The 27,669-nt window shown below is 36.5% G+C and overlaps 1 protein-coding gene across 5 annotated transcripts in view; it reads left to right on the top strand.

The window, feature by feature from the left end:
• Positions 1–884: 884 nt before the first annotated feature.
• VPS13A (vacuolar protein sorting 13 homolog A) overlaps positions 885–27,669 on the top strand; it is a 108,337-nt gene continuing 81,552 nt past the window's right edge. For all 5 annotated transcript variants that reach the window (XM_063320056.1, XM_063320055.1, XM_063320058.1 and 2 more), the window contains exons 1-20: positions 885–1,055; positions 8,803–8,846; positions 9,382–9,424; positions 10,447–10,542; positions 10,826–10,927; positions 11,617–11,726; positions 12,073–12,132; positions 13,039–13,098; positions 13,333–13,413; positions 13,845–13,902; positions 15,955–16,082; positions 16,328–16,434; positions 17,149–17,320; positions 17,691–17,753; positions 20,902–21,037; positions 21,694–21,788; positions 22,595–22,737; positions 24,058–24,259; positions 24,350–24,464; positions 27,198–27,334. In XM_063320056.1, the coding sequence (XP_063176126.1) occupies positions 956–1,055; positions 8,803–8,846; positions 9,382–9,424; positions 10,447–10,542; positions 10,826–10,927; positions 11,617–11,726; positions 12,073–12,132; positions 13,039–13,098; positions 13,333–13,413; positions 13,845–13,902; positions 15,955–16,082; positions 16,328–16,434; positions 17,149–17,320; positions 17,691–17,753; positions 20,902–21,037; positions 21,694–21,788; positions 22,595–22,737; positions 24,058–24,259; positions 24,350–24,464; positions 27,198–27,334 (2,052 nt within the window). In that variant the 5' untranslated portion in view covers positions 885–955. The remainder of the gene's footprint in view (positions 1,056–8,802; positions 8,847–9,381; positions 9,425–10,446; positions 10,543–10,825; positions 10,928–11,616; positions 11,727–12,072; positions 12,133–13,038; positions 13,099–13,332; positions 13,414–13,844; positions 13,903–15,954; positions 16,083–16,327; positions 16,435–17,148; positions 17,321–17,690; positions 17,754–20,901; positions 21,038–21,693; positions 21,789–22,594; positions 22,738–24,057; positions 24,260–24,349; positions 24,465–27,197; positions 27,335–27,669) is intronic.

Below are 27,669 nucleotides of genomic sequence, written 5' to 3'. Positions count from 1 at the left end.
GTCCCAGCCATGTCCTGTGGTCGTTGGTTCCGTTGGAGCTGGCTGGAACTGGCCACGTTCAGCCTGGGGCAGCCCCGGCCTCTCCTCGCAGAGGCATCTTGCCATCCCTCCACGCTTGCCATGCAAACCTAAACCCGCACGCTATAAAAACTCAAGGGCTTGCTCATCAATAAAACAGTTTAACCTAATTTCAAACCTAATTGTTGCAGTTCCAGGAACAAGCTGGAGGATAATCGTATCCTTCCTGCCCCTATCAAAGCAGTGCATTGTGGCTGTTTGGCAGAAGGAGCTGGCGAGCGGGAGAGGCCTCGGCCCACCCATGCTTGGGGCAAACCTGACCCAGATGTCTCAGTTCGATTCAGCAGATCCCCCGCCCCAGAACACAGCACTGGGGCCAGGCCCTGCGGAGAAGTGCCTTAAATTCAACTTGGCTTAGTCATTATGCCAATAATACCCCGGCCACTTTCAAATAGCCGAGAGACGTAATGATTTCTACACTTGCCTAGCACAGGGGAAAAATTTATTGAAAAAAATCGCAATGGCTACCACACTTAAACTCCTCGTACACGCTAAATGCTATCGTAAAAACAAACCCAAGCGTCCAGGCCGCGTGTAACCCTCGTATTTCCCTCGGAAATCGTACGAGACCTCCCTGGGAAGGGACCGGGACGCCCTCCCCGGCCAGGCCCTCCCCACCCGGCCCCCGCCGCCTCAGACGAACCACCGCGCCCCGCGGCCGGCACCACCCCACCGCGCCTGCGCGGGACGGGGAGCAGGGGGTGGACAGCCGCCCGCGGCGCGTGCGCGCGGCGCGAGCCCGGAGGCACCGCCCTTCGACGGCTGGCGGGGCCGCCCCCTCGGGCCGCGGGGCGGGGCAGTGTGTGTGGCCGAGGGGCAGGAAGCGCAGCCGGGTCGGCTACTGCCGCCGGAGCCGGGTCGGCGGCCGCCGGCCAGGATGGTGTTTGAGTCGCTGGTCGTGGACGTCCTGAACCGTTTCCTCGGCGACTACGTGGTGAACCTAGACAGCTCCCAGCTGAAGCTGGGCATCTGGGGAGGTACGAAGTGGGGGGAACCGGCTGCGCTGGGGAGCCGCCCGCCCGCCGCCGCCCTGAGCACCCTGGCGGCGCTTCCCGTCCGCACGGCCGGCCCGGGGCCGCCCTGCCGTCCGCGCTAGGGAGGAGGCCGGGGCGGTGTCCCTTGGGCGTCCTGCTGAGCCGGGCCGGGCCGCGCCCGCCGCCGCGCTGGGCTGTCTGCCCGGCAGCCCTACCCGCCGCTCCACCTGCCCGGCAGCTTAAAAATAGTCGTGGGGGCGGGCGGGCTGTGGAGGAGGTGTCGGCGGGGGGCGTGGAGCAGCCGGTTGCGGCAGCGGGGGGCGGCGGGGCCGGGAGGAGCTGAACAAACGAGGGAAAGGAAAACCCTGGCGAAGAGGCTGGGGTGTGTGGATGGCCGCTTGGGTCTTATTTTTCCTTATGGAGGTGCCCTTGGTGCCTTCCGCGGGCTGGGGACGTACCTGGGCTGGGGAGGGGGTCGGGGTCTGGGAAAAGCCGGGGGGCGGCTGGAGGCGGCAGCCTGGCCCGGCCGGGAGTGCCCGCGAAGGCGAGCTGCCTTGCCGACTCCTTCCCTGCTCCGAAATAGGAAACTGAAAATAAGCGCCTGGGGTTTTGACAGCGTTTCGGTGCCGGTGGGACTGCGCAGCCTCTCCGCGAGCAGCAGCGAGGTGCCCTGTCCTTTGAGTGCTGTCATCTTGTAGGTCTAGGATATTTGTCACTTTCAGCGTTAAAGAATCCAGAGTAGAGACTGTCTTAGGTGTTCTCAGAGGCTGTGACCAGCTGCTCTAGGTGAGGTAGGCAATGGTCTGTAGAAGTAAATTAGCATGTCAGTTCTGAAGGGGGGAAAGTAACTCTGAATGTGCTCGGTTGAGCTCCCTTTGGTAACGTATGTACAAGGAAACAGCAACAAACGTCTCTCTCTTTCCAATACATCTGGGCAAAGTAAGGTAGCATAAGAAGAGCGAGACACATACAATTAACGGATGCGTGTGCAGTGACCACTCCTGGCTCGTGTGTTGAATGTGCGTTCCAGGTGTCTGCAGCATCAGCAAAAGCAGACACAGGTGCAGGTTTTGTTTACATGCGTGTTCATACGTCTGCAGGTGTGAAGCATCCTTGAGGTATTCCCTACCTACAATTCCATTCTTAGGTACTCATATATATGAATCAGATTTTGGAAGCTGCCTCTGGAGTTTTTTGTATCTTGGACGTTTTTGTTTCACGCCTCTGTTTGCCGAAACGGCGTCCTTATTTGGTTTCATCTCTGCAGTAATTTTCCTTCAGTTAGTCAAGGCATTTGTAGGATCTTTGCAAAGTTCAGTTTTTATATGGAGCCTTAACCCTGCAACAGCACATGTGACAGCTGGAGAGAAAGTACTAGTCCTTGGTCTGTATGAGTAAGGCCCCATATAGCACATTTATTACAGATTACGTGCATCGTATTTGGAAGAATTGAGTTATTGCATCTTTCATCAAAAGTGGGTCAAACTAATTGTTTGATTTGTGTACTTAAGAAGTTATTCAGTTATCATAGTTTCTTCTTTCTGTTCAGGGAAGGCAAGCAAAATATTTAATGTAAAATAGAGAACATTCTGTAAATGTTTTGGGCAATATTAATACATTACAAAAAGGTAAAAGCTTATTTTTCCAGCTCAGTAGGTTGCTGGTGGTTACTCTTTGCAGCTTATGCTTCTATGAGGCAACTCTTACCAGATTAGGTGCAGGTTAGCTCTCCGCCTTTTAAAAAAACTAAATAGATCTCACTGATTTTTACTTTGGAGTTTTGATATTCAGCCGTTACATGTTTTTTATGTACGTGGAACTTGGTTTGGGGATTTTTCTGTTATTTCCTTTTCAAGTAGTTTTAATATTTTAGAGGCTTTAGTGTATTTTTTTCTTTACGTTAAATTCTGTTTTCCCTCAGTACAGTGCCTTTGTACTAGAATAAAATTAGTTTGTCTCTACATACTCCGTTTACTTGCTTAGCATGAAAATTGATATATGAAGCTGCATCTGGCTCTGAGATGCCCAGAGCTACTGTATAGCATTGTTGAAGCGTCATGTGTAGAGGCTTATTTTTTTTCCTGGTCTACTGCACGATGCTTTCTTTCACTTGTATTTGTAACTTAAACTATGTTTAGTGGTGTGTGCATCTGCAATATTTCTTTCATTCCAAAGATCTTGGAGGACCAGAAATTGCATTCCTCTATCTAAAAGGCAATAACTATTAGTAGTAATAGCAGTAGACTACTGCATTTATGTGGAGGTTTCATTGATTAGTAGTTCCCTACACTCACAGTATATCTGAATCCTACTGATAATTTTATTGGCTTCTTAATTACTGAATTGTGGAAATAAATTATTTTTTTAGAAAAATAGTACTATTTTTTGTCTTTTTATTTTGTGTAAACTTAATACTTTTTCATGCTTATCTGCATGCACTGGAAGTGTTTTCATACAGTGTTTGTCTTTGTGTCATGATAGACTTGCTAAATTTTACATAGATGTGGCCTTTAAATTAAATTGACCTAAATCCGTTCAGTATTTTAGTAGTGATTAAAAGGAAAGTTTTTTTCCCTGTAACAAATGGCCATTGCTTTTTGGATGCTATTGCACTGCACAGGTGCTATATATCTGTGTCTTAAATTTTAAAAGGCATATATTTTTTCACCTCTGAATGATTAAATACCCAAGGGAGTTTTTTTAGGTGCTGTAGTGAATGAGTTATGTCCTTGTGCTATTTTATAGCTAACCTGTTTAGATTAAGACTGGTAACCTGTTGGTAGACTCTGGATATATGTATAAAAACTAACTTTATATAGCTTCAGCTTCTGTAAATTTGGGAGCATTATTAATGGCTTTTTAATTAACACGTTCAACATTTATTTCAGTTTTGCCACGCCATATTAAAGCTATCGAGATTCAATCTGTGTAGTATAGTTGCATGATGATGCGGCTCTTAACAACATACATGAGCACAGTGATAAGTACGGAACTGTTTAAAAAATCTTTTTTGTTTCCTTGTTAAAAACCCCCTCATATTTAAGGGTAAAAATGCAGACTGTCTCAATACTAAAGAAAGGTGTGATGTCTGGAAACAGACTCATGGCTAAGAGAGCTGCAAGAACTGAATGACTTAAAACATGAAAAGCAATGCAGAAAGGAGAATGTAGGACAACCTATACAAGTAAAAAAGATAACTTGAACATGTAAGGCCCATATTGGAAATGCCAAGACTCAGAAAATAATTTAAGAGGGAAGAAAATCATATTCCTTAAGAATTCCATTAGTATGAAGCTATGAAGCAGAATAAAAAGCTACTGTGTTAGGCAGCCATCGAGGAAAGCTATTGGATGGCTGATGCTGGGAAGGACAGTATTTTAAACCTCTTGTTCTGGTCTTCACTTCAAAAGATAGTTTCAATGAGCTGTGTTAACAAATGTGTAAGTACTTGGCTTAGATAAACAAAATAGATAAGTATTTAGATAAGTTAGATATTTTCAAATGCTCTGGACCCTGAAGAAATGATTGGAGCAATGTGAGACATTGACAGTTATCTTTGAGAAGTGAAATGTCATTGAAGTTTCCAAACACTATGAGAGACCAAACCAAAGTCCATGTTGCCACTGTTTTCTTTTGACTGGGTCTAAATAACTTTTCGTTCATTGTCTTAGACCCTCTGTTCTGCCCTTTAAAATACTTAATTCTCTGTTAACTCAGCACACCTACTTATTGGGTAATGTCTTGAACATATCTTCACACCACTTATTATTTGGATAGCTGGTGTCTCTTTTTGGGGCAGCTATGTTAGTAGGATCATATAGGCAGGTAATTGACACAAGTTTGCGAGTGCACAAGCAATTTTTACTTTTTTTTCTGGCTACACCTGTTATTATAATAAAAGACAACTACTTTTGCGTGCCTTTCCTTGTCTAGGTATAGCAGGTGCAATTTCCCCGCCGCCCCCCCTTACATATTGGTAATTGGAATTGACTGAGGGATGAAGAATACCTAGTAGTTTCTGCTGCCTTTCATGACCTATTTTACAATAGATTCAATAGAGGAGGTATTTGGCAGACACTCTGATCCTCAAAGACTTACAGCTTGTCTCCAGAAGGTATACTTTAACAGGAATAATTAACAGCACAAACACAAGTGGGAAATGACTGTCAATGGCAGCAGTTTGTATAAAGTGATCAAAGGGGTTTGCAAGCTGAGAATGCTGTTGCTAAAAAGCAGAAGATCTGTTAAGATACATGAGCAGGAGTGTTGTGAACTGGTCAGATACCAGCTGAGGTCTTTTCAGTTTCTGATGCCTATCAGCTTTCATCTCTCTTTCTCTCATCTGCCTTCCCTGCCCCCCATTCTTATTTACAAGACAGAAGAGGTGTGATTAATACATAAGTTAAATCTGCAAGATTCTTACGTGGATTATTTTTCTTCCCTCTCTGTAACTTCTGTTGACATCCATAACAAAATTCCAGTTAGGCCTCTTTGGTGAAATGTTTCACCGAGTGTCATCTTATTTTCTATATCTTTTTTTTGTGAGCTAAGTCCTTGGTAGTAGATGTTGGCTCATGCACTCAAATTCATGAAGTTATTTTGAGTATCTAAAATTAAAACTATAAACCTGTTTATGCCAGAATTCTGAAAAATTATTGATTTTGTTGAATTATTTACAATGTCCAGAGATCAGCAAAGCTAAGAATTTGCTTTATAATATACCCCAAATAAATCCTAGACTGTGCTATAGGTGTTGATAAATATTCTGGCTTTTATTATTGTTTTGGCTGTTAGACTGCATGTTTAACCTTAGATATTTATACAACTCCAACTACTTGTATATACAGTTTTCAAGGTTGGTTAGTTGGGCAATTTTTAAGCCATCAAATGGGGTTTTATATGAATGCATTTCTGTCATCAAAATAAAGAGACATTCAATTTCTCCAATGGGGAGAAAAAACCCAACAAAACTGAACCACCAAATCTTGATGTATTTTGAAATTCTTGCAATTAAAATTAATTGGCAGCGCTCCAAGACAGTAAAAGTCAGTAGCTGTGTTATGTCCTGTAAGAGGCCTTTGCTCCCTGATTTTCCTGCTTCCATTTGTGAGTTTTTGTTTTTTTTTTTTTTTTCTGCACTCTTTTGTTCCCCTGCCAGAACAGTCATGATTCAGTGCAATTACACTTGGAGCTGTGGTTCATGGCAAGTGAAACAGCCAAGTGTGATAGACTAATTTTTGGCAATGAAAGAGAATACTGACATGGTCAGTTACTGCATTTTCGATTGTGAGTGTTAGAATTGGTTGCCAGATGAGGTCTGGTAAACTCGGAAATAGTTCATGTTTACTTGCAGGAGTGTTCAGTCAATCTCTTTCTTCTACTCTCTCCCAAGTGTAGGAAAAAGAAAGGTTGTGTAAATATACAAAACAGTGCTTCAGTAGTAGCCTTTTGTGTACTTTGATAGTCTGTTCACTATGGTCAGACCCTCAGTCAAGGTTTTTGTTAGTAAACGGTCACATTTTAGTGAACGTATATCAGTAATTTTATAATAAAATTGAATTGACTGCAGTTTTGCTAATTTCCATCTCTTCTAATGATTGTAACTAAAACTTTTAAACTTATTAATTGTAAAATCATAAGTATAGGAAAAATGGTGAAGAATTACTTACTTTACTTCCCAATCTCAATTTTTCATGTAGAATTGTCAAAGCATTCTTTTTTTGAAACAGTATTGATACCATGTTTATTCTCTGCCATTGCAATGTACTCAGGTAAAATGAGCTATAGTTCTCTCTCACAAAATATTATATGTAATTGCTTGGGGTAATAATCCTTGCTTGCTTTGCAGTACTTTGTTTTTAGAAGCATTAGGGCTGCCAAATTATTGCAGCTTAAGTTATTGTGCCTCAGCTGAAATGTGGCATATGCCAAACCCTTGATAAATGAGAGGTAGTGTTTACTTAGCTGACAGAGAAAGTGAAGAAACTAAACCCAACTAAGCTGCTTGATGTGTCACATAGTCTTAGAGTTTGCCTGAGAACCTTTTTGCTGTAGCTCAACTGATGTGCAAAAAATTGCATGTCATGAATTTTTGTTTGTAACTTTGTTACAAACCTGAATGTTTGCTCTGAATACCATTAGAGTTAGTTGCCATGAATACAATTAAAGTTATTGATGTCTTCTTGGAGAAGCAAATGCTCTCTTTTTTTTTTTTTTTTTTTGAAATGTCTCTCATATAATGAAGCTTTCTTTAATGAGTGTTTAAATGGTCTTTGCAGGGTCAGCTCTATCAGGGAATAAATTTAGAGTAGAATTGAACCCAATGGTGCATAAAACCTGTCACCTTGTTATTACCTACAAAAACTATGTAGGCTAGTTATAATTACTAGAGTAGTTACAGGCTACTCCTGACAATGCTTTCTTTGATTTTTTTTTTTTTTCTTTTTCTAATGTTCCTGTCAATATGTGTGTATTGTAAGGCTTAAAAGCAGAACCACCAGCTGTCAAAAAGCATCCTTCTGCATGTAGTGTTTTTCTGGAGAGGCTGATGGTGCCACATGTCAGATGTATAGAATTATACTGGAAAGCGATAATAGATTGTTGCAATGAATAAATTAAATAAATCATTAGAAACTTTATAGTATTTTGCGAGGACTAAAAGATGGATGAATTAGTTTACCTGATCAGCTCTTCCACAGCAGTTCAACAACTTGAGCCAATTGTTCTAATGAATGCATTTTTGAGATTAGGGTCCAGTTTCCCAAAATTGGTGGTATTTTGAACAGTAGCCCAATGCCATCAGAACTCTGTATAACTGCAAGAACGCCTCTTGCAGTTGGAGCTCCTGTCTCCCCGTGTTTTTGGCCATTTCTGACTTGCATCCGCAAAAAGGAAAGCATTATTGGGTCAATCAAATTGTCATTTGTAATGTCAAGATGTATTCCTTTCCAGGCCTGTAGTCTACTTCTGGTTTCCTGAATCTCATTTATGCCCCTGCTCAGCTGTATCAGGTGTCTGTTCTGTGTGCATGGGTTAATACTATGCAACTAATTTGAAGGTAACCATTGCAGGGGTTCCTTCCTTCGTGTAGAATTTGCAGAAGACATTGCTTTGGAGTGTGTGCATGTTTTTGAGTTATAAGTTTCCTGGTCCCTACCAACATTTCTTTGTTATGGCAACTGTCTGATGTCAAGTATGTTGTAAAAACAGATCTTGCAATGCAAATTTTCTGTGTTTACAGGATACTGAATTTATTGTTGTCTTAAAAAGTTTAAAAGTTAGATTTACTGAAATGCTTCTTGTGATCTTTTGTAAGCCTATAAATATAACTTGCAAGTATAAGATCTTTTGAGGGCTAAAAATTCACTCTAAATTTAATGTTGGTAGATTTCCACAAGCACAGGAAGCAGATGGTAGAGGAAAAAGAAGCAAACTTTTAATTTCAAAATGGGTCCTTACAAAAAATGACAGTAATTTCCAACATTTTTACTTTGAAGAATCTTAGGTTCTTTTCCATGGACATGGAGGCTCCATGAGAAAAATCTCAGTTATTATTTTGTAGCATGAGTGAACAGCGTGTTCTTAATCATCTTTCATGGATATTTGAGGTGTGCATTGTGGATGTTTCCACAGAGTTGAAGAGTTGAAGAACTACAAGTCAGGGACCACTGAATCAAACTTTGGGATGTTTAGCATGCACCACTGCTACATTGCTTATTGTAGTTTTAATTTTTTGCTTCTTTGCTTTTAGGAGCTGTAGCACTGAAGAATCTTGAAATAAAAGAGAATGCACTGGTAAGTTAGTGAAAATAAAAATAAAACTGTTGCAAAAACGATTCTTGAACAAAATTTTGGGTTGTACTTGCCTTTTTTGGTTCTTATGTTAGGATACGCTATCTTTTAAGCAGAAACTTAGTGTTTTGTTTTCTCTGCACTTGTGTGACTTGTCTAATTAATTTGAGATTAAATTTAAAAGTGAAGTATTCTTGCTTCACTTAGCTTTTTCTTTTTTTCAAAAGCAAAACTTTTAGCAATTGCTAAAAGAATGTGTTTAGGTCAAAAGCAATACTGAAAGACTTTTTTTTTTTTTTTCTATATCTCATGAAGCTAAAAACTTGCTCTTGGGAATGTATGTAGCCTAGCATGGCTTAACATTCTAAATCAGTAACCAAACACTTGCCTGTTCTATTATATTGAATGTTTTTTTTTTTTTTTTTAAATGGATGAAAGGTAAATTTGTTGTTAGGAGATCATAATCTTTTTTTCCTAAATGGGAACATTTCACAAGTTGCTGAAATGAGCTTAAATGTTCTAAAACACTTCCTTTCAGAGTCAGCTGGATGTGCCATTTAAAGTTAAAGCAGGACATATTGGTAAGTTACATTTTATCATACACCCATGCAGGTGTTACTAAACATACTACTTTTCCTTGCAAGTGGCTCTAGGCATCCTAAGCAAGTAATTTTCCTGGTTTCCTTGATTTGCATGCTGTGTGCGCTCTGAAGTTTGTCTCTTCTGAAGAAAAACCCAAACCCTGTTAGAAGGTTCTAACACAGAACCCTGTTCTTGTGTTGAACTGAGATGGCAAAGTTAAAATATATTGGAGTCTTGTCTAATCACTTCAGTATTAATGAGACAAGAACCCAACACAACAAAGATGAGCAACTGAGCAAGACTGGGTCTCAGCCCTTGTCTTAGCAAGACTCCACAGCTGATTTTGCCTTCCACTTCCCTTTCTGTCCTCCTTCCCTGTTTTTGCTAATATGAAAAGTTTTCTCATTGCAAGTTGATTGTCTTACAAAAGTTAGTGGTTTCCTAAAGGAAATGAAGTCTAAAGCTATAACATTTCCCTTAAATCTACCCTGGAAGTATGTGTTTTCCTGTGATTGATTGCATAGTTTATTAAAATTGGCACTTGTGTGAAGAATGAGAGATGCTGTAACATCAGGATCCCCATGTTCACAAAACATACGCACTATTTTAAGACTCTCTTCCACAGAAAAAGAAAGAAAAATAAGTATTTTAAAAATTCTGGCTTTGGGAGTATTTAGGTGCCTGATAACGTATGAGCTGCCCAGGCTTTTCTAGTTTATGAGGGTGCTGCAGTGGATTTGCAAGGAGGGAGAGGTTGCTCTTAGGAAGGAGGAATATAATTCAAGGGAGTACGGACAGGACCTGTAGACTAGTAGTTCTGCTCATGGAAAAACTTGCCTCGTGTTCATTTGTGTGCTGTGTAAAACACACATCCCAAAGGATGTGTGCCTCAGATGCACTGTTTTTTCTGTCCAGTGTAATAATTGTCTAGAGATTTTGTGATTACTGTTGATTATCTTTCTAAACCTTTTTTTTTCCAGTCAACTATTTAACTGTATACTTCAACCTTTTGTGTTTGTAGGTCAACTTAACCTACAGATTCCATGGCAAAACCTTTATACTCAACCTGTTGAGGCAGTTCTTGATGGAGTTTATTTGCTAATTGTGCCCACAGCCAGTAAGTTAATGTAGAGAAAAAAGTGAATGTAGATTGGTGGGATTTCAGAAATATCTGTAATGGGTTGATGTTGTTTTTAAAAGCTTTATTCCTAGTAGATACTTCTAGCAAATACAATTAGGTGATGGTTATGGGGTGTCTTTCAGTAGTTTACACTTAGTCACCTAATTTTCTGCTTTTATGTGACTATTAACAAAATGTGAAGATTATTGCTTTTGAAAGGGCATCTTCCAAAAACACATAAAATTTTTTTGTATTGTACCTGTTTACACTGTGTATTTAGGCATAAAATATGATGCTGAAAAAGAAGCCAGGCAGCTTCTGGAAGCAAGACAAAGGGAATTGCAAAGGATTGAGGACGCAAAGCAGAAAATAGCTGACCAAGGTAAGAGCGGGAAAAGCTAATGAAAGTGATGCTATTTCTTTCTTTTTTTTTTAATCCAGAAAGGTGCTGGATTTGTCACATAAAGTGTTTTGGATTCTTGTTTTCCTCTTGATACTTAAAATCCCGTTAGTAACTGATTTTTAGGTGTAGTGGTCATCAATATTGCAGAACAGGCATCCTGAAAATAAAAAGCATTGGTGTGATCTGATATAGATAAGACTTCTGAAATATTGCTTGCTTGTATCACATGTTTGCTGGACATTTTCTTTCCTCTTCTTTCATGAGAAACAATTTAACTTTGTTTCCAGTAGCAAAGAATTTTTGTCGTTACACCTTTTTAAAGATTCTGCTTAATTTGTTCTTTGATGCGTGTTAAGTCTTATAATCTTAAATTCGACTTTTGATACTCTCAAGAAGTGTGTATTGGCCACCTTCAATATCAGTGGGTACAAGTCATACTTTTGAACAGCCTGATTCTTCATGCAGCAGGTAATAAAGCTGAAACTGTCTAGTCTGAAGATATAAATATTATAGATTATACTGAATGGACTTGCTTTTTTACAAGAAGAGTAGTGTAACTGAAAACTTACATATCTGTCATACAAACTATTAGGTTATTGCTTTATGTAGTGTTGTTTTAAAAAGTCTTTAATGCAAACGAAACGTTAAATTCCTTTCTGTTAACTTAGATAAAGAAAAAGAAGAGAAACAGGACACTTTTGTAGAAAAACTAGTCACTCAGGTCATCAAAAATCTTCAGGTGAAAATTTCCAACATCCATATTCGCTATGAAGATGATGTAAGTACTTTTGTGTGTCTCAGCATAAGGGGTTGTGCACTTATGTGTAATGTGAAATTAGGAACCTGTCTGATTTCTTTTCTCCGAGTTGTTTTCCACGTTGAGAGAATCCTAGTAAATTTTTTGGAAGTTTCACAGTCTTAAAAAACAAACAAACAAAAAAACAACAACAAAAAAAACTGATAAAAAGCTTGTACCAAAGCATAAAAATATTTATAGGTATATGTTAGGGTACAAAGAAGATTTGGTTGTTTGCTATATATATATTTTTAATTGTTGGCTATTTACTTCCAAATCTAAGTTTAGAGCATAAAATTTTTTTTGTATTTTCCTGCTGTTCTATTAGATCACAAATCGGAATAACCCCTTGTCATTTGGGATTTCACTTCAAAATCTAAGTTTGCAGGTAATTTTATTTTTCATCTAAAAAGCATGTTGATGTATACTGATAGGTTAAGTTACTATTTGGTGTATTACTGTGCTATCTGGTAACATACTGTCTAATGAAAGTATAGCTATAATCATGAGCAATGCACAATGGTAACTACTTGGTTTATCAGATCCAACATAAATATTGTCATGGGCATGCCATTAAAGATAAATTCCTGACATTAAAGAGACAAAAAAAAAAAAAAAAAAAGGAAGACTACCTAGTAGCAGCAATATGCTGATACTGCTGAGTTTTTCTGGTTCAATAGCTTTTGATGTGTAACTGATAACCTTAAAGAAAACACGTCTAAATATTACTTCATTTAATAAAATATTTGTCTTATGAGCGCTTGCTCCTAGCACATTGTAAGGTTTTTGACAGCTCCTTCCCCAAACAGTTTTGCATAGTGAATAAAAGCTTTGGTATTCTTACTGCTTCATTCTTGAAATGCATATTGGCCTTGAAAAAGTGTAACATACAGTGTTTCTGTTGGACTAAAATGCTACTTCCAGAATTCTGAAAGAATTCTAGTCCCTTATTTTTCTCTTTACAAAAAGCCTGCCTAAAAATAATACTGGTGTAAAAGAAAACAGTTTGCAATACTGAAAACAGAGTTTTCCAGAATCTTTTGGTTCCTGTGTGCAGCCTTGTCAGTCAGTGCACATACATGTATGTGCGTGTTTTGGGGGAAGTAGCCTAATTGAGCTTGCACTTAAAATAATGGCTTAACCATCTCAAATCAGAAGATGGTGTCCCATTATTTTCAGTGCAGTTTAATTATGGTGATATTCCTCTCTTTTTTTTTTACTGTTTTGTTTCAGTGATGATAAAATGTTGGTGTATTATAGATACTGGAATAACTTTCTTTAATTTTCATTTCAGACCTCAGATAAAAATTGGAATCCATGTTTACATGATGAAACTGCCAAGTTGTTCTACAAGGTACAGTATAAACTGTATGCTAAAGAAAGAATTGTCAATTAAACAAGCTGAATTAGAGTTCCTTACACAGAAAGTGAGATCAAGAAAACGTGTAACTGTATAGGCTCTAAAATAAAAGGGTGTGTAGTCTGCAAGGAATATTCTGAATATTTTTATTCATCCAGACTTTGTGAAATCCAAATTATTAATCTAAATTTTGCAGCTATTAATACGTATGTTCTGTTGTATTTTCAGCTTGTACGACTGGATAACCTTTTTGCTTACTGGAATGTGAAATCAGAGATGTTCTACCATCGTGGTTGTGAGGAATCATTGGTAAGTAAACCATGAGATAATGTATCTAGTATTCTAGTTCATACTGTGAAGCATAGAGCATACTTCACATTCAGTTCTGCTTCCATTTATGACAATGTCCTGGAGAACTGTCTTGTTAATTAATAGCTTTTTTTAGGAAAAATAGTAAATGTTAAGGTTTTTATGTGTTAGAAGTACAATACCCATCTGAGGAAGTTAAAAAAAAAAAAAGTTCTTTGCCAGTTAGTTACAAAATTATGCACAATGCGTGGTCATCTTACTGTTCGATGATTTTTATTGGCTAAAAATAGAAGTATTTCTGTGTTTAAAACAGATCAATAGCTATGTGTCAGAGGGATTATTTGAAACCTGTATTAAAATGCTAACATTTTATATTTTAAAACTATAGTGAAATAAAAAGCAACTTATTTTTAACTCTGTGGTATGTGTAGGTTAACTTAAAACAGGGAGTTGCCAGCCACAATCTGATTCCAGAAGGTTATGATTTTGGTAAGTGGTATTTTATTTGTATTTCTAATATGCTTGTATACTTTACTTCTAATTTTTAATGCCTCAGAGGTTGCTACTTTAGCAACCTCTATTGAAAAAATCTTAGTAAGGAGAGCAGTTTAGTCCTTTTGTAGGAAAAACTGTCTCTCTCACAATGAATACTGTACCGTATCTGTAGCTTTAAAAAGGCTTTGGTTAAAATAGGAGTCTTTAGTTATGTATCATTTTAATGGAATGTCATACATAAATCCTTACTGTTCACAGCCATTAATAATTCCTTATTTTAAGAAGTTTAGCAATAATGCGTAAGTTTTGTGAATCAGATTGGTTTGAGTAATGGGTTAGTGTTTTTGAAGTGGCTTGCCTTATGCAAAGTACATCTTTTTTCATTAGAGGTGGAAACAGTAATCAATTCTGAAACATCAATGTTTTTATTTTGTTTGTTTTTTAGTGTTGCCATATTGCAAGTTGTATTGCTTTGAGTGTTGCTTACTTTAGTCTGAAAGTCGCATTGGCTCCAATCAAACATGGTGGTTATTTACTTTTCATTGTATGGAGTTTACGCGGTTTTTATTTCTCATGTGCATCTGTGTGGTTGTTTAGTAACTGTTTACAAGGCAGAATGGCCTTTTAAGTGGCTTGTTCTCTAGCAAGTCTAGACAGAGTTAAAAAGGGCACTGTTAGTTTTATGGGTTTTTTTTGCTACCTTTGCCTAAAAGAGGAAGCCGTGTGTCTCTTTATTTGACCAGCAGAGAACTATTTAGTAATTTCTTCTGATTTATCTTTTTCAGTTGCTAGCGTTGACTCTTTTTACAAGAAAATAAGTTTAAACATCATCAGTTGTCTAAATCTTTACATAGAAGTTCAAATTAGTTGTATGCAAAATTGCAGGATTCAGGATTTACACTTCTAAAATTCATGAGTGCCATCAGAGACGCAGATATTTAAAGAATTACATTATGCTGATATTCTGTGGTAAATGAAAATTCTGGCTCTTTTCGAGCAACTCTTTAGATTGAGGCATAGATAGAAAGGTGGTAAGCACAAAGTCTGCTTCTGTCATTTGGTCTAAACGCAAACATAGTACTTATACATAGGAAAGATGAAAAATGAAATGTAGGAAGCTAAATACAGGGAGAAAATGAATAGAAATGCTACCACATAAAATGTGTAGGTAAAGGGCTTCAAATGAAACAAAGGTAAATTGATGTAAATGTGTTTTCATCTTGCAAAAATGTCTATTTCCACTTGTATGAACCTTTCGGTGAATTTAGAATATTTGATATGTAGATGGTCTATCAATATTTCCATTGAAATAAAAAAAATTTCATTTGATAAAAGTATGATTTACACAAATTCAAGTAATAAACAAATTTTTATTGTTGGATCAATTGGTGAAACAGATGGAAAAATTGAACTAAACATGGCTTCTGAAGGCTCTATTGAATGCCTGATACTGCCAAATTGTGCAATAACTAAAACATTTCTGCTCTGAATATTTTTTCACATGATGTGCTTTGCTTTATTCCATATTGTTTTTTTCCATGCCTACTTAGGCTTGGATTTAGAAATGTGGAATGTTTGGTTTTACCAAATAATTTACCAGTGTAATTTACCAAACAGTGTAAGTTGTGAGTATAATTTACCAAACAGTGTAAAACATGAGTAACACTTTAAAAAAAAAAATATCCTTGTGGAATAAGGCCTGTGTTTGAAACTGTCTTGTACTATAAATAGATTATACTTTAGCCCCCCAAAATAGATTTGTTGCAAATATAAACTACTAATTGAAATATCTGCCACGTAACGTTTGTGAAAATGTTACACAAATATATGTTACACAAATGTGTTCCACAAATGTTGCCAGAATGAAAGTGGAAATTTAGTATAGATTGTATTATTTTGAATGTTTTTCCATGTTTTGAAGTCTAGCATATTTATATGAATAATCTAGTTGTAATAATAATAACTTGAGCTGGTAAGTGTTATGTATCATTTGTGGCAGTCTTAAATTATTTAATTAGAGTTTTTATATCAACTTCTGTTTTTTAGTATTCCGCCCAATTTCAGCTAAAGCCAAACTCCTTATGAATCCTCGATCTGATGTTGACTTTTCGTCACCGAAAATGGATTTAGATGTAAATTTACAGGATATAACTGTTGAATTCAATAAGCCACAGGTATAAACTATTTTTCTCAACTTACATGTAATGTGGTAAAAAAGTTAGTTTGCAAGAATAATAAGAAAAGTGATCTGAAATTTTATAACAAGCATACAGAATCAATAAATTTCTTGGTCTTGTTTTACTTTGTAATTTTTTTCTTTAAAGAAAAGATCGATTCATGTTCTCTGAAAGACAATAACACTCAGTTTGATTTTTCTTTTTGTTTGATTTTTGTGTTTTTTTATTTTTTTTTAATTTAGTACTTCAGTGTTATGGAGCTTCTGGAGTCTATTGATATGATGACTCGAAATCTGCCATATAGGAAGTACAGACCTGATGTTCCATTGCACAACAATGCCAAGACATGGTAGGCCACCTCAGACTTTGAAAATAATTTGTTAGTTATTCATTTGAAATAATTACCAGGGGATTGCTGCTTACTTAAGGAGTTTAGAATTCATTTCCTTTTGAAACAAAGTATTCTCTTTTGTTTGCCTTTGTTTTTTCTTAAGCTAGGGCTATTAAAAAACAAAAAACCACAAAAAAACCCCACCTTTGACAAGGACCTCAAACCAAAGTTGAGGACACAATATTTGAAAGCCTACATTTGCTGTCTTAAAGACCATTATCAGAAACTTAAGTCTGATAGTACTTTAATATCCTAACTGTTTTAATGAAGGAGACTCCATTATAAGTTGGGTGCCGTTACAAGAACATAGCTATTATCTAAAAATGGGCAAACCTTTCCAACACAAATGGGAGAGATTTGATTTCTTTTCAGAAGATTCCTTACATTTGTCTTGATTATTCACATACATATATATACATATATATAGATTTGTGGATGCTTTTTGTACAAGGTTAACTTTTAATTTTAGGAAATAGCAACCTTTTAGGAAATTTCAACTTTGTTGAAAAAAAAATAAAAATCCTTAGGTTCCTCTGTTGATCAGCAGTGTGATATTAGACAAGGGATTTCACCCTTTCACAACTTGGAAGTTGTATTGAGTCTGAATAGCTCTAGGTGTCTTTTCAGTATACCAAAAGAAAGTAACTGTACTTCATTTGTCTTTGCTTTTAGGTGGAAATATGTTATTTATGGCATCCTTGAAGTAAACGTTCAACCTAAGCTCCAAATGTGGTCATGGGAACATATTCGGCACCATAGGAAACAAGTGAAGAACTACAAAGAGATGTATAAAACAAAGATAACATCAAAAAAACCTAATGAAGAAATCTTAAAATTGTTGGAGGTTAGCTGTTTTCCATTAAAGGCTTAAGTATTGTTTGTCTTGCTGTTTTCTTAAACTTAAATGTTTACATGTTCCTAAGTCAGTATTGTTAAAATAAAATTTTCAGTGGCCAGACTTGCAGCTTCATCGGTACCTTTCTCTGTGAGTAGTATTAACAAACATATTAGATAATATTTTAAATTAGTAACTGCAGTGAAGAAAAACTTAAACCGATGTGCTTTTCTTTTCCAGGTTTATTTTAAGCTCTCAGCTTGAGCAAATTAACTTGGGTTGCACTGAAAGAGCTGTTTACTGTAATTTCCTGTAAAACTGAGCTGTGAAGTCTAACCAAGTGAAATTGTCAAAAAATAATCTCTCACCTCCTTTCTAGGAATTTGAAAAGGCTTTGGATATTTTTAACATCACTCTAGCAAGGCAACAAGCAGAAGTTGAGGTAAAATTTCATCATTTAAGTGAGTCTGACAATAACTGCAACATGAGATTGTGGACATTTTAGGCATGTGCATTTTAGTTCTAGTGATTGAATTGTGCATCATATAGCCTTTCTAGTTTCCTTGTATTTCATGTTTGTTATTATACAGCATAGTTAGTTTCAGCTTGTAATTAAGCAAAAATTAAATAGCTCTGTGTGCTGCTACTTCAGAATAACTGATCTGGAATGAATTTCTTTCCACTTTTGGTGAGGAAGATCGACTGTAGAAAACATGGCAACAGCCTAGACTAATAGGTTATTCCTTTCCTTCCCATTAAGTGGGCTGAACACCTCTCTATGTACTATGTTGACCTTTTGTTACTATTTGCAAATGTTATTTGGAATACAGCAAATGCAGAATACATTTAAATAGATAATCACAATTAAGCAAGATAATATCACTTGAGTAGTTACGCTTAACTTGTTAGCCTTGTTTGTCCTAGGTTAGTGTACTGCTTAGTTTTCAGTGTAGTTTCTGAGCACCATTCTAGGGGACTGAAGTGAAATCTGTGTAGGTTTTCTCAAATCTGTGCAGTGGTCTTTGTCCATTAATAATCAATGTGACTAAAAGTAAGCAGAATGTGAAGTTTAGAATCTGAAATAATGTACTGAGGATTAAACTTCATGAATGTTAATCATTTGCTATGGCAGTGCTTGAAGGAATTTTCACTTTTTTTTTTTTTGGAGTATATGAAGTATGGTATAAATGCGATTGCAGCAGTGATAGATATGGTGCTTCTGAACCAAAACTCTCAGCAGGAATCCATAAATGTGACTTTTTTTTTTTTCCTTCTAGTTGTTTGTATGTACACCCACATTTGGATCCTTGTATTATCATTATTCACACTTCTATAGAACCAGAAGACATGTTTATGCACCTCCCCATCAGTTGTTTGGCTGGAGTGCCTTTCATGAGAAGCAATTTTTGTTTTGTTTTAGTTCTCATTTAATTTTGGCAGGTTTTTATCTTGTACTGTATAGTTTCTTTTGGTTTTATCTTTTTCCTCCTACTCTTTGCAAGGTGAGGGAGATCCCTAAGAATTTCCTGTCTTGTCCTAGCCTTCTAGACCGAGCTGCTGACAAAAGATTACGTCATACTGCATTCCTGACCGCTTTCCAGTCCTGAGTTTTAAAATAGGTTTCTGTACTGCTTAGAAGTAGGTTGCAAGCAAATTAATTTTCATTTGTTTGGGCTTTAAGCCTTGCATTTGAAAAGTGTTAGAAAAGCATCTTGAAAGATCTGCTAGCTAGCTCTCTGAATTTATTTCCAAGTAATGAAAATCAGGTCACAGTGATTCTAAATGCTACCTCCAGCTATCTGTCAGAACCCATCTGTCTTATTGGTATCGGGTCATAACTCTGAAAAAGGTCTCAAAGGATTTGTAAGAGGCAGATCTACTACTAGCTCAGTGTCCTGACAGTTAGTCTTAAGTCTACTAGGAATTTAAAGGAGACCCCTTTAGATGTGGGCTGAGTAAAGGTAGATAAAGGACCTTACTGTTTGTTAAGCTTTTTTGTTTTTTAAAAACATGCCTTAGAGTTGAATTTCTCTAGACCTTGAAATCGAGCTTCCCAGAGCTCACATTTGTGAACACAGTACCACCAGCAAGAACTTCTTTGTAGCAAGAACTTTATATTCCAAATCATAGGTCACTTTTTAATCTTTAACACTAGTGCACAAGTACCAAACACCAGCTTTGGTGAGCCAAGCATCAAGTCTCTGTATCAGATAGCTTGAGAAATTTTGTGCTTTCAGTCTAGAGAAGACTTTTATAGATGATTCACCTAACTCGGAATCGCTTTAAGCATCACTTCTTTTTCTCCATAGCAGCTGTCCTTCAGCACCAACTCCTTGGTGCCCTAGAAACCTCTAATTTCAGAGGTTTAACAGCCTTTTTTTCTAAGGCCACTTTTTCTTTGGACTGTTTGCTCTGTGACATCTACTTGATGACTTGGTATCCTTTGTAAAGACTTTGGAGGACTTTGTTCAAACTTTTTGAGGCCTTGTGTTGTTTAGCCAACATTCTGCATCATCTCTCTGAGGTGAATGAATAGTATCAGTTCAGAAGCCTTTATGTTTTTCTGGTGAGTCCTGCCTTCCATTGGCCTGTAGGTGGATAGATGTCACAATTCCCTAAAAAGTTCTGATTTACAGCCAGCTGTTATCACTAATTGTGTTGCAGAGAGATCTTTGTTTTTTTTAATGCTGAGAAGGATCCCTGTCTCACTCCCTTTGTGTATTGCATTCATCAGAGCATCTCTAAATTCAGGGGTTATCTGCAAGTGTTTGTATCTTTTCAGATCATATTAGTCATGAAGAAAAATGATTAGTTTGTGTGGTCCACTACAGTTTTGAGAACCCCTCTGTCTCTTAGATAGCCTGATGGTTGTTTGCTGTCCCTTATGCCAAACTTTCAGTGGTCAAGTTTGGATGTAGTTTGCACTTTCTGTGAGGACCCAGTGTCAGAATCATCACTGGCATCAGACAGGACATGCCCTAGCTGTTTAAATAATGAATGTGGGACAAGGAAGGTCTTCCTTACTATTGTAGCTATATATATCAAATCCAGGAATAGTGTTCTATATTCCTTAGAGTAAATATTCTATTGCAGGAGTAGTGATTTTTTTTATTTGACTTATTATTGCTTTGGACATCTACCTTGAAATGAAAAATACAGGGATCATTTAAAATTTGTCCTGTACTGGCTATTTAATTGATTACGTATATATTTCTAATGAATCCTTTTAAGTGCGTTGTCATAATGTATTGCAGGATATGATGTTGTGGATTTTTTTGTGCTGGTGAGAGCTAGAGAGAAAATCTGCTATGTAAGAAACATTTATTGACTTAAAATTAGCCACCTTTTGCTTGCTCTTTTTGCTCATAAAGGTGGTTGATTTTATGCAAGTGAGAATTGGTCTGTTGATGCACTGTGTAGTTGAAAAAGTTATTAGAAGAAAAACTAAAAAAATAACATGTTGCCTTTTCAGTGATTCTCTAATGATGTTTTGATGTGGTAGAATGTGTCTTGGGTCTATATTTTTCTTAGGAAAATGGAGAAAGAAGCATGAAGAAAATAAGTTGTTTGAGTATTTTTTTAAATTTCAGGCAACTAAGGCTGGATTAAAAATCTACAGACCAGGAGTAAAACAAGACGATGAAAATTCTGGTGGCTGGTTTAGTTGGATATGGAGCTGGTCAGGTGAAAAAAAGGATGAACAAAAACAAGAAGTGAAGGGTTCAAGTATGTTCATTTATTGGTATCTTTTTTCTATTATTAAAAAAGGCTTATTACAACTCTAGGTCCCTAGCAATGGAACTTTGTTTAATATTTGGACTATCAGATTATTGACATTTACATTTTCTCTTAGCCTTTTTTTTCTCATGAAGTTCTTAATTGCAACTTACAGAGGTATCTTACATAGCTCTTTCTGAACTGTTCTCAATTTGTGCTTTCTCCTGCCACAGTTTTTTGCATTTGTCTGCATAGTGTACTGCGTATGGGGATTTGAAAAAGTGCTAGAAAACGGTAGCAGTTAATGGAATGTAAACAATTTTACTTCCATTCATTTTATAATTTGGGATGTGTTAGAGTTTGACTCAGTTAAGTACGGGCACCTTGTAAAGGTTGTGGAACACAGAAAGTAAATCAATAAGGTTGCTTCTATAGTTAGCAAGCTAGGAAACAGAGTAGATCTGAATCAAGGTATAACTGCATTTTAAAGTATGCTTTAGGAGACTCAAGATTTTGAACCTCAAGGTTTTTACTTTTACTAATTCAGGACAATGTTGACAGTATCTACTCTGTTATAGAGCTACCAAATGCTGGAAAGTGTATGGCAGTATCTGCATCTTTCAGATATCTGTATTGAATTTGACTAACCTATTGCAATGTGACAGGTCTTGAAGAGCTGATGACGTGTGAAGAGAAGGCTAAACTTTATGCAGCAATTGGATATAGTGAAACAGCCGTGGATCCAACCCTTCCAAAATCAGTAAGTCATAACTGATATGATACCAAACAGTTGGTAACTTTATCTACTAACAAAAATCTAAAGATGATAGGAAATCACTTTTAAAATTACTTGAAGAGCTGTCTCTATATTTGAATACTGTTCTGACACTTCTTAATTAAGTTACTGCATGTTGGCTTTGTGCAGAACGGAGCATCCATAGATGTAGTTTCAGGAGAGTGGTTATAGAGTTTACTTTAGATATTCTGAAAATGTTCAAAATGAAATTTTGCTCACTCAAGCTAGAATAAAATCATATTAGTAGTATATTGTTGTTTAAGTTATGAAATGCTTCATATATCCTCTTAAAATATTTAGAAACTTTTTAAGAAAGTGCACTAAGTGGTTCACTGGAATCTTAAATATGAGCGATAGTAGACAAAGTAGAGTAGGTGAGTATATAAGGAAACTGGTGATTGAAAGACTAGTGGGGAAGAGCAACATTTATGTATGATTCAGAAATAGCCTGATAAGTCACCTTTATGTGAGGTATCACGTATGGTACAACGGAGTGCCTTCCAGCTCTATATCAGAGGCCCGTTATCTCAAAATGTGATGTAGAAACATTGAAGATGTATGTTCATAAGTGTAGTCTGCTCTTACTCTAACCCTGCTACTTCGTAATAACTATTTGGGAATGACTTTTACACCAGGTATGATACAAGCTATTTATAGCACTAGAAATATGGCATCAAACTGATACTTGTGGTTTTCATCTTTTCATAAACTGTATTGAAAAGTATATTAACATGTTTTATAATCCACTGTTGTTTTTCCTGCATATCTAGTATGAAGCCATGAAGTTCTCTGTGAACTTACTAAGCATGTCTATATCACTAAGAGAAAACAAGCAAACTCCTGAGCTGGTAGTATTTGCGTTAACTGGCCTGAGTACAGTGTTTACCCAACGACCAGGTGCACAAGCAATAAGGTGAACTTTCTCTATCAAAACGTTTTTTTTCTCCTCATGAAATGTTGGTGATGGCTAATAGGCATTTTAAGGCTCTGTTATGATGTTTAACTTCCTGTCACTTCTTGTGCGGTTTGGGAGCGGAATCATCCTGCAACTAATGGACAAAGTGAATGGATACTGTTTCCATGATTAAGTTCTCTCAATCTTCAGAATTTTTTGTGCCAATACAGATTTTCTCCTTTTTTCTAGTTTATCATTGTTACATGCAAGCAATCCAGTTCTAACTTGTTTCTTTCTTTCAAAAATGACTTTTACTCCTTTAGAAACTTCTCTGAGAAAGGTGATCTCGTAACCGCTTGTGTGTAGGCATTTAACATGACTGAAAAGTTCTTGAGTTTTCAATTGAGCTTGTAGATTTGCAGGAGAAAGCTGAAACTGACAATTTTGGCTTGGTTTTGTGCTCTCACAATAGTGATGAAAAGCAGTGATATGAAATATTTTATTTTCATTTCAAATATGACTTAAAAATTCTGGGGGAGTGTAGCCTTCCTGTTTTAAACCATGTGCCTTCTACTTTGGAGGTATATTAGTATGATCAAGGTACGCTATTAAGATACTATAGATCTTGCTGAGTTTTATGCATAATTTTTTTAAAAGCTTTTTCTTGCAGCTTTTTTGTTTGTTCCCCTGTGCATCTAAATAGCCCTAATAATGCTATCATACTGAGAAAAATGGAAGAAAATGTTATATTTTTACAGTGAAACGCTTTCCTTTGAGTGTTGGGAGATAGAAGTACTCAACTGAGAGCTGTCAGAGGTGGACAGACCGTTGAAAGAGAAATAATCCAACACCTAAAAAATACTTCCTTAGAGTAATGAGGCTATTAATGTTGTGTTCCTCTTGTGGTGTTTCTTTTATTTCTCTGCACTGGAATCCTTTATTCTCTGCTGTATCTCTGTTCCCCAGTATAAATTGTCATCTAATTCCTGAGCTCATACTACAGAATTCCCATGTGCATGTCTCTTCCCTGCCCTGACAGCTGTCCTTATGAAAAGTGTATGAAGTGAGTAACTTGGACCCCTTTCTTATTTACTCAAGGGTGGCTAATAGATGCAAAAGGTAATGAAGCAGAAAACAGTTAATACATGGATATATGTGTTATATCTTTAGACTAAACTATTTATATTTAAGGCAGGGTAGAGATAAGTTGTGGTGGTGGTTTGGTTTTTGGTTTTGTTTTGTTTTCTTTTTCTTTCAGCTCATTCATACTCTTACCACCTACTTGTACCGAGCCAGATCGTTATTGCATATGAACATGCTGTTTACCTTTCTTTACAGATTTGAAACAAAAATTACCTCACTTGAAGTTACAGGCATGTCCCGAGAAAAGTGTACACCCTGTCTCCTGTCTTCTCGAACAGTCTATTCGGACGAGAGTACCTCACTCTTAAGCATAATGTTTGAGACTAATCCTTTGGATGAGAAAGCAGACCAGAGGCTTAGAATTGAATCACAGCCACTGGAAATAGTATATGATGCAGTAAGTAAATATTTGAATGAGTTATAAATCTTGAAAAAATCTTACTTAATAGTAAATTTGCCATGTATTATTTTTGCTTTATTTTAACAGATGACAATAAACAGCTTAGTGGATTTCTTCAGGCCTCCAAAAGATGTACATTTAGAGCAATTGACATCAGCAACTCTGATGAAGCTTGAAGAGTTCCGTGAAAAAACATCAACAGGCAAGTGCTGCATGCTCTGGTGATTGCACTTCAGATCAATTTTAGATTCTAGGAGTACGAAAATACTGTGTCTTTCCATATGGAGACACATGGATCCAAGTCATAGCTTTCTAACACAATACCTAAATAAGTTGAATTCTTCACTCTTCATTAAAAAGTAACTTGTTCTAGGTATTGGATAATTTTACGTCTGTATCTTTTTGATCTTCAACTTTCTTTGTGAAATATGCTCCCCACCCTGAGATAGCATTTCAGTATTTATCCTGTTGTACTCCATGCAAAGTTAAAAATAGTTTTACTTCCAACTTTTCTGTTTTGTTTGTCTGAGTATCTAAATGGCCTTAATTGTTTCATACTCTTTAAAAACTGATACTGAGATATTGGTCCTCTAATGAAACCCCTAAATCCTTTTCAGAGTTGTTGCTTTTCAGGACACTATCTGCCTTTGTATAGGTGTTTTCCACTTTCTTTATTCCTTGGTGAATGTTGATTTTGATCTCGATTGACTCAGATCAAGTCATATAAACTATATTTATCTGTCTTCCAGTTACTCATCATTAAAGTCATTCCTCTAGTTTTAATATCATCCTAGCTTTTTATCTCTAGAGATCTTATATTTTGACACATGAATGAAAATGATGAATACTTTTAAGACTAACACTGAGATTTGTGGACTTAACTTGTTCCAGTAAGGATGTCTCAGACTTTCTAGATCTGAGGTATGTCCAGTGCAGTGTCCTGTCTCTGGCTGTGAATGGGAGAGGATGCTAAGGGGAGATTTCATATATAATTTTTTTTTTAAAGGGAAAAAGAAAATCAATAATTGTTTGGGTTTTTTAAATCTCATTTAAATTAGTCATTAAATTGTACATTTAAAAAAATCTGAATACTCAGTGATAGTAAGTGAAAGAAGTTACAAAAACCTCAAGCATAATGTATATTTAATAAATTGCTTTTATTAAGCTAGTATCAGGAAAGAAATCAGGCATCAATTATATTTCTACTCGTTAATTCTCCTTTGACTGAACTGTTCATTAAGGACTAATGTCAGGTTAACCAGTCAAAGCTAGGTGAATCTACTTGCTTGTCTTTTCTATCAGAAGCTTCTCCAGCAATACTGAATAAATGGATACCACGCTTCATTCCTGAGATTATTTTGATAAAATTTGCTTAGATTCAGTATACTTGGTTTTCTGCTTTTTACCACCAAATACTCTGGTTCTGATCATGATTCTTTTTTTTTGTGGAAATATGAACTCATGCTATGTGTCTATTAATTTAAGCATAGCACTACTTTAGAGGTACACCCAATGACTGTTGCCTTCACAAGAAAGCTGAGTTGCCCATAGTAATCTAAAAGTTTGTTCCACTCACAAATGAGAAGCCTGATGGAAATTCCTAAAAGTATGCTGTGCATTGCATGTAAAATCTTGACTGCAATTTACACAATTATCAGGGGAAGAAGATTAGATCTGCAGAATATTCTGGTGTAGGGACTACACTAATCTCAGAGGTAGAAGAAAAAAATGGAATTGTATCAATATAATTAATATGTTCAGACTTGCAGTCTTCCTCAGGAAAGAATTCTTAACACCTTTCTTTCAAGCAGTGGAAAATAGCTGGAAAATATTGAGGAACTGTGACTGCAGAAGTGAAGGACCTTGCTATGCCAAAATAGTTACGTTTTTCAGTACCTCTAAAAGACATTACAAAAGTGTAATTTCCCAGAGTTCAGTTTAGGGACTCAACTCCATTCTGTTCCCCAGTGAAGGAAAAAGGTCTTTTCTGAACTTTCTACATCACTCAAATAGTTAGGTATTGAAATTTGAAAAAAAAAAAAATAAAACCTTAACCTTTTTATTAATCCAAATTATTTTATCTTGCAAATCATGAGATGTGGTTGTTATCCAGTTCGTCATTGACTAATCAAACTCTTCTGTGGCAGAACAACCTTTGATAATGCTGGAACAGTTTTAATTGATTTTTTACCAATGTGCATGTGCTGCAGTGTCTTGTTGCCATCTTCATAACTTGTTGTCTCTAGTTCTGTGATCACCAGCTTGTTGCACCTGGTCAATGTTTAATGGGTTGGGGCTGCATCCTGAAGCAGGTTTCAGTGATGACTTGAAGCAAGACCATTCGTTCTTTTCAGATGAGCAAAAAATCAGAATTTGATCTCAAATGTTCTAATAGTCTGAATTTCCCAACTAATTGCATGATTTTTAAATGGAATTTTTGTAAGACCTGATATTTGCTGTTCTTCGGCGTTTCAAGATGGAGATACTTGTCAGCAGAATCAGCATAAACTTAAATATCCCAGTAGTAACAACACTAGCAGTTTGGGCAGTGCAGTTGGATAATCCCAGTAAGAACAATTACATTCTGAATCTACCAAGCACAATGGGTTAACTCAGCAATTCCCAAGTTGTAGTACACATTCCAATTTTTCTCATTTTGTCTCTGCTCAGTATGAAACTTCTTCGGACTTGCATGTGTCATGTTGTTGTCTCTATGTGTCCATTCCATTAGCATTGTTTGCTATCATCATTTCATTTACTTGGTGGTTCTTTAAAGGCTGCCTATAATTATTGGTTCAGAAGAAACCTGAAGAGTACCTGTAGATAAACTCAGTTATCTAGCATTCACAGCTCCTTTAAGGTTAGACTTGAATTTCTTTTTATAGCTTCTGTATGGATTATTTTTTTTATATTTAGTAATTATATTCTTTTTCAGGTTTGTTGTATGTTATTGAAACCCAGAAAGTTCTTGACCTCAAAATTAACCTCATGGCTTCATACATCATTGTTCCACAAAAAGGATTCTATGAGCGTACGTCAAATTTACTGCTTCTGGATCTTGGTAGTCTTAAGGTATGTGTTTACCTAATGAAGTAACTTACTGAAAATGATAGTTTAGCTGTTATGTGATTTCCAGTTTCTTAATATGTATTTTGTGTTACTGGTTAAGTAAATGTTCCTCTTGCAGTTTATGTATTAGGTATTTATTTTAAACTGCTTTCCAGTGAAGGCAGAAATTATTGAACACTACTTTTGGGTTGAAACAATCCACTGAGAATTTTTAGAAAATAATCATCCTCTTGATGCTTTGAACTGTTAAGGTGGAAAATGTCTAACAGTTTTTTACCTTAGAATATAAAATAGTAAACTTTTTACTTACATGAATAAGTGGTCTTCCAGTTTTTATT

The sequence above is a fragment of the Chroicocephalus ridibundus genome, chromosome Z (genome assembly GCF_963924245.1).
Source record: "Chroicocephalus ridibundus chromosome Z, bChrRid1.1, whole genome shotgun sequence".
Classification (NCBI taxonomy): domain Eukaryota; kingdom Metazoa; phylum Chordata; class Aves; order Charadriiformes; family Laridae; genus Chroicocephalus; species Chroicocephalus ridibundus.
The sequence above is the reverse complement of the archived record's forward strand: the minus strand, read 5'-3'. Positions and strand labels throughout refer to the sequence as shown.